The following is a 20,254-nucleotide window of genomic DNA, read 5'->3' as shown; positions in this document are numbered from 1 at the left end:
AAAAAAATCCTACTACCAGTTATACATGCTCCACTGTCCTTGCATTATCAAGCAATGCAAGGACAGTGGAGCATGTATAACTGGTAGTAGGACAGAGTGTCGAAATACAGTGTCGAAAGACGAAATGTAGAAAGACAAAGTGCCGAAAGGACAAAGTGTCGAGTGGGCAAAGTGTCGAAAGGACAAAGTGTCGAGTGGGCAAAGTGTCGAAAGGACAAAATGTCGAAAGGACAAAGTATCGAATGGGCAAAGTGTCGAGTGGACAAAGTGTCGAATGAAGAATGTGTCGAAACATAACGTACTAGAAACAGATTACCAGAAAGCATAAAACTGATTTAACAATTCTTTGTGCTGTAAAAGGACTGGAGGATGCACTATAACATTCTCTCTCTCTCTCTCTCTCTCTCTCTCTCTCTCTCTCTCTCTCTCTCTCTGCTTATATAGCCAACCATGTAGCCTCAAAATATTGTAAAAATACTCCCAAGATTCATCTGTCTCTTCATCAAGAGACTTCATCAGTTTATTGAAGAAATCACAAACATCAGTGGGAGGAACAAATGGGAGTGCTTGCAACTGCTTCATAACAAATGCATTGTTGCGCTCTTTTCACCCTGTTTGGAACCCGAGGGCTTGGATTTTTTTTTCTTCACAGGCACTGTTCGAAGTGAAAGAAACATCCATAAATTGTGGCTTCTGGGGAAATTCTCATCATGTGGTTGGTGGCTGAACGTTCAAAATCAGTGGAGATTGAAACGGGATTTAATTTATTTTTATGCAAAAAAATCAACAATAGTGGAAGAAGTGTTCTCACCTTTCGTTTCGGTGATTCAGTATACCAATGATAAAGTGTTGATATTTTGGGTTGTCGAATATATTTTTATTTCTTTTTCGGCAAACATTAAAAATCTCTCTTCTCGTAATTACAGTCCAGTCTTCACCTTTAAAAGTTGAATTACGAGATCTTCTTACTGTCCGCCCAAGAGATTCCTTTTTAGGAAGCATTCCGACCATGTCAAATGGAATATCGCTCGTACACTGACTTATTATAGACGAAGGGATATCTTCAAAGTGCTGGGACTTGTCTTTAATTTTATCTATAACTTTTACGGCCTCAATACGAGGTGGTTGGGAATGCTTTTCAGTTCTGCGAATATTTTCGTCCTGAGTTTTTGCTCTGCCGTTACAAAAATGTCGTTTCTCACATTTCCAGTGACTACGTTCGCCTGTCACTTTGTCGATGACATATGCGTAAGCCTTCCCGCAGCAGCTTCTTTCCTCCCATTTGAGTCTTGATGATTTCCATTATGAAGGGTTTCGAAGAACTGAATTATAAAGTTGAAATCTCAAGGAAGTTACTGATTAATGTAGCAAAAGGCCACGAGTTCGTAAGTAATGCAAGCATTTGGTAAACTCACAGTCCTAGGTACCTAACTAGGTAGTTTGTTAGTTAATTTGTTTACCTTTGAATTAAACAATTAGTTTTAGTCAAATAGTCAACTACAGACTTTATTTGTTAGTGAGTTAGATAATCGAAAGGCAAGTCATACATGACTTCTCTCTCTCTCTCTCTCTCTCTCTCTCTCTCTCTCTCTCTCTCTCTTCGATTTTTTGTCTTTACGACACGTTGATCATTCGACACTGTCCACTCGACACTTTGTCCTTTCGACATTTTGACCCTTCGACACTTTGTCTTTTCGACAATTTGTCCTTTTGACACTTTGTCGTTCAACATATTGTCTTTCGGCACTTTGTCCTTCAACACTGTCTGCGCACGGTATAACTAAGGATATTGCTCTAATTCATGTGGTGGGGCGAAAGGTGAATGACACTGAGTACCTGGAGGTATTCCAAGCCGTGTTATCTAAAGCTTCAATTCCATGGCAGTGACGCTAGACGCAGTCTGTGTGGGAGATTATGCAATGGAGATAACAATTAGTTTAGGTTGGAGAGGAAGGGTCCGCATACCTCCTATAAATGTAACGAAGTTAAAAGAGTGAGAAGCGCACAACCACGGAAAAAAATAGATGAAAAAAAGTACTACGATTAATGACACCTAAGTGGAGAACCTCATGAACAGCAGGCAAAGCAAGGCTTCACTGTGTCTGCAGAGGTGCTCACAGCTATCAGCGCATAAGAAGGAGGTATAAAAGAACCACGGTGTTGAATGAAATTGAAGAGAACTGAAGGAAAAGGGAGATGGTATGAAATGCCTTTCAAAGGAGAAAGAGGTATACCAGATAATAAATATTGCGACCAAAAGAGAAAGTTTGCCAAAAATACAGCAGACCTTAAACAAGAAAACAAATGGAAGAACTTTTCAATGGGTATGGTTTTATTTTTCTTTATTTTATCCATACTCCACATGCAGTTGTGATGGATTCACTTAATACTGTAACCATGTTTTAATCTCCTTTATTCATTAGTAACTTCAAAGGTGACCATAACCACTGCGTCCCCTTTTTCTAAAAGTAGATGAGATCCTGTAACCAGACTTTAGTCAAAATGAACCGGATAATTACGGAGCTTAATTTAGGATTAAAAAAAAACCGCTAGTTGCTTCTGAGCATTCGTGAAGTCAATTTTACCTTTTGGAGCATCTTGTTTTCTTATGGTCGTATTAAGTTTCAATGCTATCAGTGTCTGTGGAATACAGGCAATAATATTTTCAAAAGGTGGATCTGAAGTTCTGTTGATGCGTTGGTTGAACATTTGCTGTTCGTTCATGAAAGGCTGGTGTTGTCGAGGAGTAAAGGAGAATTCTTGAGGGAGGAGAATGTGAGGGAAGGAGGAGGATGAGGAGGAGGAGGAAGAGATGGAAAAGTCAACAGAATAAAGGCAAAGAAATGAGACTGTAGGGTGAAAAGAGAGAGAGAAAAAGTGAGACAGAGAATGACACCAAAATTTAATAGATAAAAGTTAAGAGATAAAGAATGAGAATGGACCAATGAACCATAAATTGATGACTGATTAGTCTCTTGAAACCTAACTGAGAGGAAAGATATACAGTATATACTATACATATATGTATGTATATATATATATATATATATATATATATATATATATATATATATATATATATATATATATATATATATATATATATATATATATATATATATATATATATATATGAAATTTTTATCACACCGTGATTTATATACAATCATGAAGCTACAAATGTCGTTTTAATATCAAATTCACGCTACCTAGAGTATCTCCGATGGAGAATTATATTTATATAAGTGATAAATAGGTACCACTGGGATATATGACATGGACCCATTCAACGACTCCAGTGGACGTTACCACCGCGCCATAGTGGTAACGTCCACTGGATATGAATGGGTCCATAGGGTTCGCGTCCCATATACCTGTTCATTTATCACTTATATAAATTCCCTTCGGTGATAATTTATATATAGCGTGAATTTGATATTAAATGATTTATATCTTCATGATATATATATATATATATATATATATATATATATATATATATATATATATATATATATATATATATATATATATATATATATATATATATATATATATATATATATATATATATATATATATATATATATATATATATATATATATATATATATATATATATATATATAATATATAATATTAAGCTACCAATTGAATGTCGTTTCATTTCCAATTCTTTCAACCTAGGAATTGACACCAAAAGGGAATTATCATGGAAGAGTAGTCAGTCAATTTGGAGATTCAATCCCATCAACGCGCCAACCTCTGACCTCAGTGACGAGTACTCCACCATTAGAAAGAGCATTAATTAATAAAAATTCGGCAAAAGATGTGAAAACGTGTTTTTTCCAATATAAAAATTCCTTCACAAACTATAGTTGCATGTTAGTACGAAGTGTATAATAATGTTTTTGTGAGTAGTTCGACTGAATCCAAAGAAAAGAGCTAAGCCTGAAGTGGCAGGTCTAAATCGAATTTAGTAGACCTTGTAGATTTAATTGTTCTCTCGTGAAATATTAACTGAAGGCATTTCCTTTCTTTGAGAGGTAAACAGTCCAGGGAGTTAAGGTGGGGGGGGGGGAATGGACTTCTTGAGAAATTAGTGAAGTTGGGGGAGCATAGATAAAGCTCTTGGAAAATAGAATCAGTTATTCCTGTTTTACACTGACACATCTTGTGATATCTGTAGGGTCAACCCGCATATAAAAAAAATAAAAGTGAAAACTGCTCTAACTAAATTCCCCATAACAATCTGGGTTAATTAACCCTGAAGTATCTAAGCAGCACTCCGATCAAAGCCAATTAGTTCTGAGAGTCACTGGTTTAAGAGAGAGTGAAAAATGAGATTTGAAGAGCAGCAATGCTCATTGATAATAAAAACTTCTCTCTTGTTTTGTACATACTTTCAATGAAATTTAATGATACTTCTAAGAGTTCAATTCTAAATGGCGTCAGAGTTGAATGATTCATTTTTATAGTTGCTGTTTCTCTTCATAGAGATTATTAGGATAAAATCTTTTGACATTGTAAAATACGCTATTCATATTGATAAAGGAAACCGAAATGCTTTCATTATTTGAATGAAAGTGTTTTTTTTTTTTTTTTTTTTTGCGGTAAGATGAATCAGCAAGTTACTAAAAGTAATCTTAATTCTGACATGAAGATCAACTTTTTACTTATCATGTACACAATTACGTTTATGCCATTTACCTCATTTGCTATATTTAGGATATCATTTGGTTAGATTGCAAGTTGACCCTAAAAATTAGTATTGGGTTACACCCGCCACCCGCCCGCCCCTAGAGTTCCCAGAGTACCACTGATAATTAGCTTTCCCAGAGCTGAAAACAGCATTTTTTAGTGGCTGATAATTGTTCAGTTTCACCTGTCCATCCTGGCAGTGTTAACACGTGATTATTAGAGGATATAATCGAGGTAACGTACTTGATCATTTAGAGCTATTAGTGTAAGGAACTGTCACTTTGTGAAAGCAATATCGAGTTACTAAGGAACATAAATCTTATGTATATATATATATATATATATATATATATATATATATATATATATATATATATATATATATATATATATATATATATATATATATATATATATATATATATATATATTTATATTATTTATTTATGCGTTTGTATATACATATATGTATATATATACATATATATATATATATATATATATATATATATATATATATATATATATATATATATTTATTTATTTATTTATTTATTTATGCGTTTGTGTGCATGTATGTATGTGTATGCATGTTTGTATGTATGTGGCTATCTGTTTGGTAATTAAAGCTGATAACTGTAACAAATGGAAGGTTGATTTTCTATTGACCTTAACGTTAGACATTTGAATTATGAATAAAAGCATATTTAAAAAAAAACCCCATGATTGCATGAGTCCCTTTTATTTTGTGCGACTCTGCTAAAGTGAATTTTCCTCTTCAGTGCGTATTGCCATGTGTCTCTTTTGTCAGATTGTAAACATTTAATTTTTATTTTCCATGAATGAAAAATAATTCAGTTCCTTTGCCTCATATTTTTGGAATACATTTAACAAATATTGCCTAGGACATCATACCTGAGCATCATGGACACGGTACTGAGAAATGGGAATATTTTCTGCATTCTCGCATTTTTTGCTCAGCTGGGAGTAAATTGATGTTTGGTGATAATTTCTCATTTGCATGGCTTCCAGGAATCTGTGGAATACTGCCACAGGCCTCCTATTTCAGACGTGGCTCTGTGTTTTAGTTACTGGATAATACCTCCCAATTCATGATAATTCTGTGGCAATGTGAAATAAAAATAAGAACTATAGCCAACGTCACGTAGTTAAATAGATTTAAAACAGCCCTTTAAACAGTGGCAGCATATCATTACCATGAAGACCAAAGTAACCTTATTTCTATATGCACAGTGCATAAAGTTCTCAATATACTTCGATAAACAATTGCAGTCAGAAAGATACTTATCAAAGTTACTGTGATACATAGAGGTTTATGATTATATATATATATATATATATATATATATATATATATATATATATATATATATATATATATATATATATATATATATATATATATATATATATATAATTTTAAAATAAGGTTGTATATTGGACATAATGATATTTAGGACACGTCTGTGCTAAAACCATCTCTTACGTACGATGGATGTGACATTCACAGTTAAAACAGAGGACAAACTGGTAGGTAACCTATGTTTTTGAAGAATATCTTTGACAAAATTAAAAAAAAAATACAACATTATATTTGGTTTACGTGTCACCTTCAAAGGCTACCACTTCCTTGTTTGCTTGCCTTCATGGGTGAAAAAGCATTTGCCACTTTAAAAGCCCAACTTAACCAAACAAGAGAGATCAAAGAGCACGCGAAGAGCTCTTTAGTTAACGGCCGATTAAACCAACGTTTTTGTCTTTCTCAAAATCCTTTGAACAACAATACTCGTTTTCTTTTACGAGAAGATTCGAAAGCAGGAACTGAGCTGGAGATTTTTGAAACATGTAAGGCTTTGTTTAAAGACTTTGGTTTAACATGCTTGAAGTGATCTAAATGCCAAGATAAACCATCATTCCATCCATTAATCTCTTATAGGTCCACATTTGCAAAATGAAGGCAAGAGCTTTTAGAGGATTCCCCAACATAAAAACAAGGTGAACTCGTCCGTAGAACTAATAAGGTTATTTTAGTTCATTTTCCAGCATAGAAACTATTACATCCAAGTACTTCGACACCTTGAGTTCGTTTCATCATTTGACACAAGTTCACGTGCAAAATTATTTAACAGATTAATCCGAATCATAGCCAACACCTCACGGTCTTTCCTTTTAAACTCAGAGCCTCTCCATACTGTAAGTATTGCATCAGCACCAATTTTTCCGAACTTTATTTTAGCTGAATGTAGAAGATAAGTAGCAATGTATTGAATTGAATTCTTTTAAAATTGTATTTTTTCTTCGATTTTTTTTCTTATAGAATGATGGACAATTATTATAGGATAATATTTTCACTTACTCTTGAAAATAGAGTTTATTTTTAAAACTTCAGTCATTTTTTTCGTTCCTCTCCCAGATTTAACTGGGAACCAGCGCTTGGAAAGATTTGATCTCTATAATGGCTATTGGAGGGAAGCGTTCAACGCCAAACGGACGTGTTGAGGATAAAGCAATAATCCACAACGGCAGATAAAGGAAATTCTGTTTCTACATCCAATCACACTAAATGGTCAGAAGAGATCAAGCTATTGCTCGGGAGTATAGAGGAGGAATTTGCGAAGAAAACAACGAGAACTACTGAATAGAATCACTCAGGTGCAATATTGCCTTACCATATATATATATATATATATATATATATATATATATATATATATATATATATATATATATATATATATATATATATATATATATATATATATATATATATATATATATATATATATATATATATATATATATATATATATATATATATATATATATATATATATATATATATATATATATATATATATATATATATATATATATATATATATATATATATATATATGTGAATGTTGGTAGGTTCGTCCTCTATAGAAATCCGACCCATTTGATGGACGTAGACAAATTTTGTCACCTCAGGAAGGTCATAGCTCAAAACAAATCCCTACCCCGTGGCAGACAAAAAAACAAATGAAAAATGTTTTTTTTTACCGGCACTGTCCACCTTTTCTTCAGTAACTCTATGGGATTCAGCAGTAGCTTAGGTGAAAAACCACCACTTTTTCTGTTGGTGACGTCATTAAACTCCTTCCACTGCAAACACTATGATCAGTTTAGTACATTCAAATAATTAAACAGGCTTTCTTCCTCGCGCTGTATGATTAACCTGTAATATTAAATCCCCTATAACATAAATAATTTATCGGTATTTACGTGAATTTTAATCATACTTTATTATTATTAATATAATTATTAATTACCTCGATAAAATCAACATTGTAAATCTATGTCGTTAATTTCTATAAGCAGAGATCAGCTGTCTGTAGTAACCGAAGCTGAGCATGTCTTCCCCATTCGGCATGTGTAGGTACTAATGCGAATTTCCTCATTAATTCGCTCTTTTTTCTTCGTTTTTACCTTCAGAATCCGCTATAGCAACTGCTTCGTGAAGTTTCGGTGACGTATTTCGTTATAAAAAGGGTTTCAATGAGGTCTGGAATTAATAACGGGTAGCTTGGCAACACCACCACCAGGCACAAAAACATTTTCAACCTATTGAAACCACCTCCACCAAACTCTCTCTCTCTCTCTCTCTCTCTCTCTCTCTCTCTCTCTCTCTCTCTCTCTCTCTCTCTCTCTCTCTCTCTCTCTCTCAGTTATAAATTCCCTTTATGAATGGGGTTAAACTTGAAGTTATACTACAAAAAACCCAAGAATATTTGCCATTCCAAGTCAATCATTCCCTCTCTCTTTCTGTTTCTTTCTTTCTTTCTCTCTCTCACCATTTTGATCACATAAATTACATACCAGGATACATACATATATATATATATATATATATATATATATATATATATATATATATATATATATATATATATATATATATATATATATATATATATATATATATATATATATGGAGTACTACAGGAAAATTTGTCTGTGTTATTCATTAAGCTACAAATGTTTATCATCCAATTCACGCTTCTTCGGGAATATAAACGAAGGGGGATTATAAGAGATAATTGGGTTGGTACCTACGTGTCTCGAACACTCGACACAGTACCCTCCAACGACTCCATTCGACGTTCAGACCACTGAACCATCAAGAGAGGTAAAAGTTAATGCCAAATCTGCCATACTTTTTTATCAGTCAAGAGCGGGGACATTGTACTCAGCGTCGGCATCAACCCACCCCAACAATGATAGCTGCTTGGTACATTTGCAACACATACCTCTGTTCACTATTTTTTTTCACATCACCGTTATTTATATACAACCAAAGCGGAATTATTAAGCTAAAAATGTCGTTCAATATCCAATTCACTATATATATATATATATATATATATATATATATATATAACCAAAGCGGAATAATTAAAGACATTTGTAGCTATAATATATTTGATATATAAAAAAATATTATATATATATATATATATATATATATATATATATATATATATATATATATATATATATATATATATATATATATATAACCAAAACTTGCTAAAGAGAGAGTAACTGTTTTCAACTTCCCAAAACATATTCTGTCAAAGCGTGATGCGTTCCAGCTATCTTTGGGTTGGAGTTTTCCTACCTGAACTACAGACCAATTTGTACCAGATTCTTTCTTCCCATAGAGTCGATTTTTCACAGGCTACAAATGTTACCTTTCAATGTAAATTAGAGTCACCTTCTGAAACAACTCTTCGAACAGTTTCATGGTACCTTTAAGAAACTTAAAAATCGGTGGACTGCTTTTTTTAAGAAGGGTGATCGTGAAATACTGAAGCAATTGGCAAGTAAAAGGAACCTCATAATCACCAGACCTGACAAAGGAAAAGTGACAGTCATATTGGAAAAAGCTGTCTTTACAAATAAAATGTTAAGTAGTTTAAGTGATCAAACTAAATTCACTAAAACTGGAGTACCTGACTTTTATAATATTATTAAGATAGAAGACAAAATAAATAGGTTTTTACAAACTTTAAGAGCAGAGAAAACCATAAATGAAAACATATATTATGATTTGTTCGTAACTGGATCATCATATGGAATTTCATGTGGGCTGCTCAAAATACAAAAGCCTAATTCTCCTATGAGGCCCATTTTGGCGTCTTACAATACGCCTAATTACAAATTAGCTAAATTTTTTAAAATCTAAGATACACCCCTATGCACACAGTATGCCTAACGGACAAAAATTAGCAATGGCTGGTTATGCAGATGATTCAAATATCTTTGTTGAGAACGAGTTAGCGTTAAAGAAAATTTAGGAAATAATACTGAATTTTGAGACAGCATGTGGAGCGGAGTTGAACAAAGAGAAAAAGACGATTAATGGAATGGGGCAATGGTCCAATAAAATGGACTGGGATCTACCTTGGCTCGTGGCTTTGCCTAACAAAATGAAAATTTTAGGTATTTGTTTTTGTAATGATTATCTAGATTGTCTCACATTCAATTGGGATATGATTAAGAATAAAATTGAAAATAAAATTAAAGTTATGTATAATAGATATCTTACTCTAAAGCAGAAAAGTATACTAGTAAATTCACTTATTTGTTCAAAAATATATATCCAATGACGAAGCTGTTTCATGTTGAGGTTAAGAAAATAATTTTTGGATATATCTGGAATAACGGTTATCAACCAATAAAACAGGACACCTTATACCTTGATGCAGAGAATCGAGGAATTGGCTTAATTGATGTTTGGTGTAAATCTCACGTTATGTTGGTGTCTTCATTTTTGAAAGTCTATTTTAATGAATCCTTTTCATATGTATTTGTTTACTATTACATGTATATGTGTATAAATGGTATTTTCCCTAAGCAGTCCATGAATTGTTGGCATCGTTTGTAGGGACCTCCTACTATAGAAATGTGATCAAACATATAAGAATATTACTTCACTGCAATAACTTTCCGTACATAACAAATAAGATTAGTATAAGAAGCTTACAAAGGAAAATAATGTTGTAACAGTTGTCGAGAAATTCCCTTGTTTTCAATGCAATTTTATATTGAGAATATTAATTCCAAATTTATTAATTCTCATGTATATTTATATATATCCCCTGCATATATATATATATATATATATATATATATATATATATATATATATATATATATATATATATATATATATATATATATATATATATATATATATATATATATATATATATATATATATATATATATATATATATATAAACTTACAGGGTTTTATATATATATATATATATAAACCAGAGGTTGTCTTCTTTTGGGGTTTTGGGGTTGGGAGGGTGGAAAATCAAAGATATTAACTTACGGGTTTTTACACCTTGCCAGAGGCTGTCTTTGATTTTGGGGGTGGGGGAGGGGGACAGAGCAAAGACATTAACTTACGGGCTTTTATGCCATGCCAGAGGTTGTCATCACTTTGGGGTTGGGGAGGGAAGAATCAAAAACATTAACTTACGGGTTTTTACGCCACGACAGAGGTTGTCTTTGATTTGGGGAGGGGTGGGGGTGGGTGTTAGGGGACAAAGCAAAGACATTAACTTACGGGGTTTTAAGCCGCACCATAGATTGTCTTCACTTTGGGGTTGGGGAGGGAGGAATGAAAGACATTAACTTACGGGTTTCTGCGCCGCGCCAGAGGTTGTCTTTGAATGTGGGGGTTTGGGGGAGGGGGACAAAGCAAAGACATTAACTTACGGGGTTTTACACCATGCCAGAGGTTGTCTTCGCCTTAGGGTTGGGAAAGTGGGGGAAATCAAAGACATTAACTTACGGGTTTTTGAGCCGCGCCAGGGGTTGTCTTTGATTTTGGGGGGTGGGGGAGGGGGACAAAGCAAAGACATTAACTTACGGGGTTTTACACCAAGCCAGAGGTTGTCTTCGCTTTGGGGTTGGGGAGGTGGGGGGAATCAAAGACATTAACTTACTGGTTTTATGCCGCACCAGGGGTTGTCTTTAATTTTGAGGGTGGGGAAGGGGGACAAAGCAAAGACATTAACTAACGGGGTTTTACGCAGCGCCAGAGGTTGTCTTCACTTTGGGGTTCGGGAGGGGAGGAATCAAAAACATTAACTTACAGAGCTCACCAGATGTTGTCTTTGATTTTGCGCCGACAAAGCCAGATGTTGTCTTTGATTTTGGGGGGTGGTGGAGGGGACAGAGCAAAGACATTAACTTACGGGGTTTTACACCACACCAGAGGTTGTCCTCGCTTTGGGGTTGGGAAGGTGGGCGAAATCAATGACATTAACTTACAAGTTTTTATGCTGCGCCAGAGGTTGTCTTTGATTTTGGGAGGTGGGGTAGGAGAAGAAAGCAAAGACATCAACTTATGGGGTTTTACACCGCGCCAGAGGTTATCTTCATTTTGGGGTTGGGGAGGGAGGAATCAAAAACATTAAACGGTGTTTTACACCACGGGTTTTTAGGGTTGGGGCGGGAGGAATCAAAAACATTAACTTACGGGTTTTTATGCTGTGCCAGAGGCTGTCTTTGAATGTGGGGGTTGAGGGAGGGGAACAAAGAAAAGACATTAACTTACGGTGTTTTACACCACGCCAGAGGTTGTCTTCGCTTTGGGGTTGGGGAGGGAGCAATCAAAGACATTAACTTATGGGTTTTTACGCCGCTTCAGAAGTTGTCTTTAATTTTAGGGGGAGGGGTAGGGGAAAAAAGCAAAGACATTATTTTACGGGGTCTTAACTTTGGGGTTGGGGAGAGAGGAATCAAAGACATTAACTTACAGGTTTTTACGCCGCACCAGAGGTTGTCTTTGATTTTGGGTGGAAGGGTAGGGGCCAGAGGTTGTCTTTGATATTGGTGGGTGGGGTAGGGGAACAAACCAAGAACATTAACTTACGGGGTTTTACACCACACCAGAGGTTGTCTTCATTTTGTGGTTGGGGAAGGAGCAATCAAAGACATTAACTTAGGGGTTTTTACGCCGCGCCACAGGTTGTCTTTGATTTTGGTGGGTGGGGTAGGGGAACAAAGCAAAGACATTAACTTACGGGGTTTTACGTCACGCCAGAGGTTGTCTTCACTTTGGGGTTGGGGAGGGAGGAATCAAAGACATTAATTTACAGGTTTTTACGCCGTGCCGGAGGTTGTCTTTGATTTTGGGGGTTGGGGTAGGGGAACAAAACAAAGACATTAACTTACAGGGTATTACGCTGCACCAGAGGTTGTCTTCACTTTATGGTTGGGGAGGGAGGAATCAAAGACATTAACTTACAGGTTTTTACACCGTGCCAGAGGCTGTCTTTGATTTTGGGGTGTGGGGTAGGGGAACAAAGCAAAGACATTAACTTACTGGGTTTTACGTCACGCCAGAGGTTGTCTTCACTTTGTGGTTGGGGAGGGAGGAATCAGGGACATTAACTTACGGGTTTTTACGCCGCACCAGAGGTGGTCTTTGATTTTGGTGGGTGGGGTAGGGGAACAAAGCAAAGACATTAACTTACAGGGTTTTACGTCACGCCAGAGGTTGTCTTCACTTTGTGGTTGGGGAGGGAGGAATCAGGGACATTAACTTACGGGTTTTTACGCCGCACCAGAGGTTGTCTTTGATTTTGGGGGGTGGGGTAGGGGAACAAAGCAGACATTAACTTATGGGGTTTTACGTTCCACCAGAGGTTGTCTTCACTTTGGGGTTGGGGAGGGAGGAATCAGGGACATTAACTTACGGGTTTTTACGCCGTGCCAGAGGTTGTCTTTGATTTTGGGGGATGGGGTAGGGGAACAAAACAAAGATATTAACTTCTGGGGTTTTACGCCGCACCAGAGGTTGTCTTCACTTTGTGGTTGGGGAGAGAGGACTCAAAGACATTAATTTACGGGTTTTTACGCCGTGCCAGAGGTTGTCTTTGATTTTGGGGGGTGGGGTAGGGGAACAAAGCAAAGACATTAACTTACAGGGTTTTACGCCGCGACAGAGGTTGTCTTCACTTTGGGGTTGGGGAGGGAGGAATCAAAGACATGAACTTACAGGTTTTTACGCAGCGCCAGAGGTGGTCTTTGATTTTGGTGGGTGGGGTAGGGGAACAAAGCAAAGACATTAACGGTTTTTTACAGGGGTTTTACGCCGCCCAGAGTTGCCTTGACAGAGGATGTCTTCACTTTGGGGTTGGGGAGGGAGGAATCAAAGACATGAACTTATGAGTTTTTACGCCGCACCAAAGGTTGTCTTTGATTTTGGTGGGTGGGGTAGGGGAACAAAGAAAAGACATTAACTTACCGGGTTTTACTCCGCGCCAGAGGTTGTCTTCACTTTGGGGTTGGGGAAGGAGGAATCAAAGACATTAACTTATGGGTTTTTACACCGTGCCAGAGGTTGTCTTTGATTTTGGGGGTTGGGGTAGGGGAACAAAGCAAAGACATTAACTTACGGGGTTTTACGCCACGCCAGAGGTTGTCTTTACTTTGGGGTTTGGGAGGGAGGAATCAAAGACATTAACTTATGGGTTTTTACACCGCACCAGAGGTTGTCTTTGATTTTGGTGGGTAGGGTAGGGGAACAAAGCAAAAACATTAACTTACGGGGTTTTACGCCGCGCCAGAGGTTGTCTTCACTTTGTGGTTGGGGAGGGAGGAATCAAAGACATTAACTTACGGGTTTTTACGCCGCGCCACAGGTTGTCTTTGATTTTGGTGGGTGGGGTAGGGGAACAAAGAAAAGACGTTAAATTACGGGGTTTTATGCCGCGCCAGAGGTTGTCTTCGCTTTGTGGTTGGGGAGGGAGGAATCAAAGACATTAACTTACAGGTTTTTACGCCACGCCAGAGGTTGTCTTTGATTTTGGTGGGTGGGGTAGGGGAACAAAGAAAAGACGTTAAATTACGGGGTTTTATGCCGCGCCAGAGGTTGTCTTCGCTTTGGGGTTGGGGAGGGAGGAATCAAAGACATTAACTTACGGGTTTTTACGTTGTGCCAGAGGTTGTCTTTGATTTTGGTGGGTGGGGTAGGGGAACAAAGCAAAGACATTAATTTACGGGGTTTTACGCCGCTCCAGAGGTTGTCTTTGATTTTGGTGGGTGGGGTAGGGGAACAAAGCAAAGACATTAATTTACGGGGTTTTACGCCGCGCCAGAGGTTGTCTTCGCTTTGGGGTTGGGGAGGGATGAATCAAAGACATTTACTTACGGGTTTTACGCCGCGCCAGAGGTTGTCTTTGATTTTGGTGGGTGGGGTAGGGAAACAAAGCAAAGACATTAACTTACGGGGTTTTACGCCGCACCAGAGGTTGTCTTCACTCTGGGGTTGGGGAGGGAGAAATCAAAGACATTAACTTATGGGTTTTTACGCCGCACCAGAGGTTGTCTTTGATTTTGGGGGGTGGGGTAGGTGAACAAAGCAAAGACATTAACTTACGGTGTTTTACTCCACGCCAGAGGTTGTCTTCACTTTGGGGTTGGGGAGGGAGGAATCAAAGACATTAACTTACAGGTTTTTACACCATGCCAGAGGTTGTCCTTGATTTTGGTGGTTGGGGTTTGGGAACAAAGCAAAGACATTAACTTACGGGGTTTTACGCCGCACCAGAGGTTGTCTTCACTTTGTGGTTGGGGAGAGAGGAATCAAAGACATTAACTTATGGGTTTTTATGCCGCGCCAGAGGTTGTCTTTGATTTTGCAATGTGGGGTAGGGGAACAAAGCAAAGACATTAACTTACGGGGTTTTACGTCGTGCCAGAGGTTGTCTTCGCTTTGTGGTTGGGGGGGGAATCAAAGACATTAACTTACGGGTTTTTACGCCACGCCAGAGGTTGCCTTTGATTTTGGGGGTGGTGGGGTAGGGGAACAAAGCAAAGACATTAACTTACAGGGTTTTACGCCGCGCCAGAGGTTGTCATAACTTTGGGGTTGGGGAAGGAGGAATCAAAGACATTAACTTACGGGTTTTTACGTTGTGCCAGAGGTTGTCTTTGATTTTGGGGGGTGGGGTAGGGGAACAAAGAGAAGACATTAACTTACGGTGTTTTACGCTGCGCCAGAGGTTGTCTTCACTTTGTGATTGGGAAAGGGAGGAATCAAAGACATTAACTTACGGGTTTTTGCGCCGCTCCAGAGGTTGTCTTTGATTTTGGGGTGTGGGGTAGGGGAACAAAGCAAAGACATTAACTTACGTTTTTTATGCCACACCAGAGGTTGTCTTCACTTTGGGGTTGGGAGGGAGGAATCAAAGACATTAACTTATGGGTTTTTACAGGTTGCGCCTGGAGGTTGTCTTTTGATTTTGGTGGGTGGGAGGAGGGGAACAAAGCAAAGACATTTTACGGGGTTTTATGCCGCGCCAGAGGTTGTCTTCACTTTGTGGTTGGGGAGGGAGGAATCAAAGACATTAACTTACGGGTTTTTACGCTGCGCCAGATGTTGTCTTTGATTTTGGTGGGTGGGGTAGGGGAACAAAGCAAAAACATTAACTTATGGGGTTTTACGCCACGCCAGAGGTTGTCTTCACTTTGTGGTTGGGGAGGGAGGAATCAAAGACATTAACTTACGGGTTTTCACGCCGCACCAGAGGTGGTCTTTGATTTTGGGTGGTGGGGATGACTCTTGAGGAATTTGTGTCCTGTGCCTCCTCTTGCAAGTCATCCCTCTCTTGCTCCTTGTCACGAGGCATCCATGCCTTTTCCCTCCTCCCTCGAGGCGTGCTAGTCCCGGACCTTCTGTCGCGAGGTGGGCAAATTCCGGACCTCCTGTCACTAGGCGGGTAAGTCCCAGATCTCCTATCGCAAGGCGGGAAAGTCCCGGACCTCCTCTCGCAAGCCATGCATGTACCGGACCTCCTTTCATGAGGCATGCAAGTCCCAGACCTCCTCTCACAAGGCATGCAATACCGGACCTCCTCTCATGAGGCATGCAAGTCCCGGACCTCCTCTCGCAAGGCATGCAAGTACCGGACCTCCTCTCATGAGGCATGCAAGTCCCGGACCTCCTCTCGCAAGGCATGCAAGTACCGGACCTCCTCTCATGACGCATGCAAGTCCCGGACCCCCTTCGCAAGGCATGCAAGTCCTGGACCCTGGACCTCCTCTCGCGAAGCATGCAAGTTCTGGACATCCTCTCGCGAGGCGTGCAAGTCCTGGACCTCCTCTCGCGAGGCGCGCAAGTTCCGGACCTTCTATCATGAGGCGTGCAAGTCCCGGACCTCCTCTCGCTTGTATGTCCTGGACCTCCTACCACAAGGCATCCATGTCTTTATGTTATGCCAGAGGTTGTCTTTGACTATGAGGTGGGGTGAATGACTCTTGAGGCATCTTTGTCCCGTGGCTCCTCTAGCAAGTTATCCCTCTCCTGTTCCCCCTCGCGAGGCATCCACGCCATTTCCCTCCTTCCCCCGAGACATCCATGTCCTGGACCTCCTCTCGCAAGGCATGCATGGTCTGGTTCTCCTCTCGGGAGGCATGCATGTCGTGGGTGTCCTCTCAGGGAGGCATCTATGTAATGCATTCATGTCCTGGGTCTCCTCTCGGGAGGCATGCATGTCCTGGGTGTCCTCTCGAGAGGCATACATGTAATGGGTGTCCTCTCACGAGGTATGCATGTCCTGGGCCTCCTCTCGTGAGGCATACATGTCCTGGGCCTCTTCTGGCGTGGCATCCATGTCTGCTGCCTCCTTGCGAGGCTTGCATGTTCTGGGCCTCCTCTGTCGAGGTACTCACGTCCTGGTCCTCTCTCTCAGCAGTTTCCTTGGATTTAGATACATTTTCGCTAAGATCGCTGACAACGTCGAAAACTTGGTCGTCGCAAGGCTGGTCCGTCTGTGTTTGTTGGTCCTCATTGGATTGGGGGGGGGTGAACGAGTCAACAGGTAATTGATATAATCATTGAGCTCCTTGGTATAGAGCCCTAGTCCTCTAATACGATCCTCTAGGTCTTGGTTTTGCTCTTTGAGGCCTCCAAGTTGATCTTCGAGCTCCCAGTTTCGACTCTGGCACAACTGCTTTTCGGCCTCCAGGCGTTTCATTTGACTTCTCAATTCTTGTGCCTCCTGAACCAGGTGATTGTTCTGACGCTGAAAGTTGCCAGCGTCTAGTTCCTGGTTCTTCTGTAGGGACTTGGACTTCGACATGGTGGACTGCTGCTCCTCCTTCCTTGCTGTCTCGAGTGGTCCTCTTCTCGCCTTGATGAGCTCATTTCCCATCTTGCTCAAGGCAGTGATCTTCTTCTCCAGGTGTGCATTGACCAACGCAAGCTGTTTGGCTCCCTCTTGTGCTTTCCTCGCCATAGCCTCAGCACAGCCACGACCCTCAAGAAGCTTTTCAATATAACACTTCTCTTCCATGAGTTCGCCGGCTAATTCTCCATTTCTCTTGGTAAGATCTTCCTCGTTCCTAGTCTTCTGGTTGAGTTCCTCGCGTAGAATGACGTTTTCCTCTTGGGTTTGGTCGAGCTCCTCGCGTAGAATGGCATTTTCCTCTTGGATCTGGTTGCATGCCTCCATCAAAAGCGGGATCATTTTGTCAGGTTCCAGTCATGTGACAAGTTTTCTATGAGTGCAAGTAGTAGCAGTTCCCTAATATACTTAACATAATTTTGCAACCATAATTTAATCCTTGCTTAAGAGTAAAATAAAGGGATTAAAATTTCATAACAAATACGTGCCATTTCATATCGCTCACCGAGAGAGAGAGAGAGAGAGATCTTTTTTTTCTCCCCCTTCTCTCGCCTCTCGCATTAGTTCATTTTAAAACGGGACAAACGTAATTTACTTAAGAGTTTGGGAATCAGCTCGTAGATTATAAAAGGCAGATACAAAGAATTAGATTAATAACAAAACCTGAAATTTCAAATTCATTACCCATTTAAATTTTATCCTATAATCAGTGCGAAATTTCTGAACGCTTGTGGTTAGCGGATTACTCAAGCAAACCAGCTTTTTCTTTCCAAGTGCTTCAACTCAGAATCATTTAGCATACATTAAAGAGCGCATATATATTATATCTTGTTACGTGTTCCAACTGATGTGCGGGAGTGGGTGTATTTTATCTCAGTCTTGCGTGTTGCAAGTGCCATAAACCATTGCACATTGTGTGCCTACCTCGTAGCCCATCTGTCCTCATGTCAGGCAGCGCCCACTAGTTCTCATAACTAGCTACCCACTCGTGTCACATTCAAATTCCATTTCTCTCAGGGCCACTAATCTGCGGCACTGCTAAGCACCCAATCACTGAAGCACTTATCTTTCTCCTTTCACTTTCCTATCTCTTCCATTCTGTTGGAGTCTCTCATTTACCTTTCTACTCCCTACTTACCTTCTGCTCAGGCAGAGTACCTCACCTTCAGTGCCAATTCATGCACTGACATTTTGCATTGCTCCACGGAGCGCACCAGCACTACAGTGCCACCCAACCAAAGCAACCTCTTATAAGTCATTGCACCTGTATCGAAGAAACAGGGTGCCATACAACCGGTGTTTCCGCCCATAAGGACCGCAGCTCCTTCAGGGACACCCCATTAACAGTGCATCCACCCATAGGGACCATAGAGCCTTCAGGAGCACTCCATTTGTTAGCGTATCCACCCTTAAGGACTCAGACTTCCTTCAGGAACGCTTTTCCCCTAGTGTGACCCTCGCAAGGCACACTCCTCCACAGTGCCACCTCATTCAAAGGTGCCACTCATTGAAGTGCCACTAGTCTAAGGACACTTCCTCATCATCACAAATCTTTTCCTCTGGGAACACCCAAGTACCTCACTCAGCACCCCTTCCCCATCAGCAACATGTCAACCGAGGAGCACCAATACTTTAGGAATATAGGGAAGGAGGACGGTCTTTCCGGCCAAGCCCTTCAAAGGTTTGTGAAGGAACAGATCGCTGAGAAGAGAAAGTATGAAGAAGGACAAAGACAGCAAGAAGCCGAGCAGCGGAGAAAAGAAGAAGAGAGAGAAGAAAGACGAAGACAGCATGAACTATCCCACAAAGACAGGGAGCTTGAGTTGGAGAGATCCAAGAAGGAAAGCGCAGAAGCTTTAGCAGCACAGCAAGCATCTAGCCCCACTCCATCGGCCACAAATACCTCTCTGTCGACAGTCAATAATCTTGTGGGAAAGTGGACTGAAGACGAGCCGGTACAATGGCTTGAAGAGATCGAGTTCCTCTTCGAGACCTATGACGTCAGCCTGGCTGAGAGGGCCTTACTGCTTACCAAGCACTTAGACGGGAAGTCTAAGGCTGCTCACTGAGCCCTGGAAAGAGATCAACGAGGGGACATGGCTGCCGTCCGTGAAGCCATCGCTAAGGCGTATGAAATCACCCCTGAGAGGTGGAGACAAAAATTCAGAGGTATGGCTAAGAATGTCGGCTGGTCCTGGACGGAATGGGCTTGTCACAAGACCCAAGCAGGGACCCACTGGCTAAAGTCTATGCGGTGCAACACCTTTGAGGATTTGTTCAACAGGATCATGCTGGAGGATCTCTTCCAGTGTGCGCCCAGGCCTCTGGCTGTGTAT

At 39.7% G+C, this 20,254-nt stretch overlaps 1 protein-coding gene across 1 annotated transcript; it reads right to left on the bottom strand.

The window, feature by feature from the left end:
- Nucleotides 1–17,459: 17,459 nt before the first annotated feature.
- LOC136830433 (BICD family-like cargo adapter 2) lies at nt 17,460–18,260 on the bottom strand. The gene has a single exon (XM_067089968.1). The coding sequence runs from the start codon at nt 18,258–18,260 to the stop codon at nt 17,460–17,462; it is 801 nt and encodes a 266-aa protein (XP_066946069.1).
- Between the last annotated feature and the right edge of the window lie 1,994 nt (nt 18,261–20,254).

This window comes from Macrobrachium rosenbergii, chromosome 46, assembly GCF_040412425.1.
Source record: "Macrobrachium rosenbergii isolate ZJJX-2024 chromosome 46, ASM4041242v1, whole genome shotgun sequence".
Classification (NCBI taxonomy): domain Eukaryota; kingdom Metazoa; phylum Arthropoda; class Malacostraca; order Decapoda; family Palaemonidae; genus Macrobrachium; species Macrobrachium rosenbergii.
The sequence above is the reverse complement of the archived record's forward strand: the minus strand, read 5'-3'. Positions and strand labels throughout refer to the sequence as shown.